The sequence below is a fragment of the Cyprinodon variegatus genome, unplaced genomic scaffold (assembly GCF_000732505.1).
Source record: "Cyprinodon variegatus isolate N-32 unplaced genomic scaffold, C_variegatus-1.0 Scaffold102, whole genome shotgun sequence".
Classification (NCBI taxonomy): Eukaryota; Metazoa; Chordata; class Actinopteri; order Cyprinodontiformes; family Cyprinodontidae; genus Cyprinodon; species Cyprinodon variegatus.
Window position 1 is genome coordinate 195,705 of NW_015150555.1, and position 2,830 is coordinate 198,534.

At 32.5% G+C, this 2,830-nt stretch overlaps 1 protein-coding gene across 1 annotated transcript; it reads left to right on the top strand.

Annotated features, from left to right (window-relative positions):
• Positions 1 to 41: 41 nt before the first annotated feature.
• Positions 42 to 2,476, top strand: LOC107084523 (chromosome unknown open reading frame, human C4orf33; the record flags this gene model as incomplete). Its single annotated transcript, XM_015374404.1, has 3 exons — positions 42 to 128; positions 217 to 416; positions 2,095 to 2,476. Coding segments are annotated over 3 exons (384 nt in total), but the record flags the coding sequence as incomplete, so codon positions are not given.
• Positions 2,477 to 2,830: the final 354 nt, after the last annotated feature.

Consider the following 2,830-nt stretch of genomic DNA (forward strand, 5'->3'; position numbering starts at 1 on the left):
TTTTTACTTTTTTAATCCCACATAAACAGTCACAGAACAGTTTTCCGTTTTTTTATGTTTTTTTTTTTTACTTTAGACACGGACAACATCTAATACTACTACTGTCAGGAGTTGGTCAGGCTTTTTATGTAAGTGAAACTTGTTTCTTTTTTCTATTTATTCCAATTTTTCCCTGCATCTTGGGTAATAAATTATTATAATTTTCTTCTAAACCAGCAACAACTGCCAGTTGAATTCACTACCACAATATCTGGGGACAGATGGACTGGCGAGGCTGTTATCCCCTGGACATACTTCCCTCCCAATGTCAACAAGATGAACTCGTATGCTATTCATGGCTCAGGAGAGGCACGTACATATGAGGCTCTCTACCCCATCCCTAAAGCCGACATCATGGAAGGCCAACAGCCAAATTTGTAAGTAGGCTGTCTAATGAATTTGGTTTCCTACAAATCCTTGCATATCAAGTAAAAAGTTTATATACAGTCATCATGGGAATCTCATAGTATCTTAAGATTTTCAATGATTGACTTATACTTTTTTTAAGGTGAAGTAGTCATACAACTACTGAAAACTATATAAATAATAAAACTATCTTTAGTAATGTTTTATATATACTTGTATATAAAATGCTCTCCTTAATCTTGGATTAAATGGCTCTTAGGAAGTTACAACTCAACAACTCCCAATAGTTTTGCAGATTTGTTAAAGTTATTGTTTAATTTCATGGTATGGATCTAACTTTGAATTGTGTTTAATATTGCTGCTGAAACACTTAACTATAAGGTTAAACAAAATGTGAAAATTGGGAAGTTTATAGGTCAGTATGACAACCCTGCAGCAAAGTTATAAATGAATGTTTGACACCTATTGCATTTAGAAAAGTTAACTCGTGATTGTGGCAACACTTTTTGTCCTTTTTTGACCTTAAAATCAATTTTCTAGAAGATACTTTGGATGTGCGATTAGCTTCGCATCCTAAAGGTGTTGATTTTTAAAATGAATCGTTGTCCCTAAAATTCCATTCTGAGCTTTAAAAAAAGGACACTGGTGTTCCCCAATGTTTCAAATAATGATAGGCAGTTGATGGATTATCTCTATACATGGTAACTGTCTTCATATTGTCATTTAGTAACCACTTGAAACATAAGTAATGATCTCTATTACAAATTAAAACCTGGATAGAATACACCAACTTTTTGTGGCCTCTACTAAGCCTGACCTCAACACAAATACCTGTAGAAATTTTGTGGACTGTAAAACCCATCAGGAAACCAAGCAATTGAATGAAATAACAGAATCTGCTAGAACATTGATATATTGTTCAATCAATTAAAACCAGAAGCTTGAGGAATACTACAAAATATGACCACAGGGCATCCAAAGAAAGAATATTTAACTACATTTATATGTACAGTATGTATAATGTGGATTAAAAATACCAGGAAACTAATCTGCACACACATTTCTTTAAAAATAATGTATTCAATGTGTATGTTATTGAATATTTCCAGCTTGTAAAAGTATTATTTAAAAAAAATCATCCAAACTCCAAAACTAGTATGACAAACAAACTCATAACATAAATCATTTTAAACATTGCTACATCAGCAATCCTGGGGTTGCTAGAATCATAATTCACACAGAAGGTTTGCTGTGTAGACAGATTGTATGTCCTACCGGTAATCTTAATCTTGGGGATTTTTTGTTTCACACTTAGATTGCTTGATGAGAGGGGCAAGTCCATATGTCATATGTGTGGCTGCTCTTGATCTGAACAATATAACTAAATGAGGTACAACAGCCTCTATACATGCGTTCAGTTAAATTGTCTAATATTTATCCCCTTTACTGCACCATAAAGTTAACATAGAAAGAATTTCGATAATGTCCTCAATGTTATCTTCTACTTTTCAGACTTTGGATTCTATTTTACATAGTAAGTGATTGTAGAACGGTTGTGTAACTGTTTCCTAGCAGCTGTTAATTTTCTAAATATCTACTAAATCAATAATGATACAACAGATAAGAAATGACTTCCAAACTTTTGAGTTTATGTGGGTTTTTAACTTTCTTTTTATCTCTGTCTCTCAGCCATCGCCTGGAGTATTTCCAGAATTTCCGCCTGCAGAGTATTATGGGAGAGGACTGGATCCAGCCAGAATCGGATCTGTGGAAGGGAAAAGCCTGAGGTTTTGCTAAAAAATGCTACCTTTCTCTGTTTTTCTTTTTGCAGAAACAAATTATTAATCAAATCATTTATTTGACAAAATGGCAAAAAAATTTCTTACAATTCAAAAGGCACATTTTCTTTAATAATATAAAACGGTTAATGATTCCTCTGCTGCTGTTTAGAGAACATGTGCCAACAATCATACACAGAGATTATGTCAGTGTTAACCTAAGGATTGATTTTGCTTCATCAGTTGTCATGTATAAATATGTTGTAATTTTTTTATAAGAAAAAATAAATAAATTCCTCTTTACTCTAATAAATGTGCAGTATCTTTTTGTATTTGTTTTTTCTTCTGTATGTTTCAAGTTAAATGAAATACAAACTATGAACATTTTACCTGGATAAAGAAATATAAACACTCCTAGCTATTCATTTTACTTTAATGCCTGACTTCTGCTGCACCCACTAAAATATTATAATTACTTAATTGATGATTGAAGATAAAGAAAAAAATAGGTTGAGCTCTGACTCGGTGTTTGCCCCTAATCCTTTTGCGACTAATCCAAGTTTATTATTTTCTAGAGAACCCTTAAGGTGACCATTACAGTTCTTCTACATTTAAAAATACAAGGACATTTGTTGGCATATATTCAT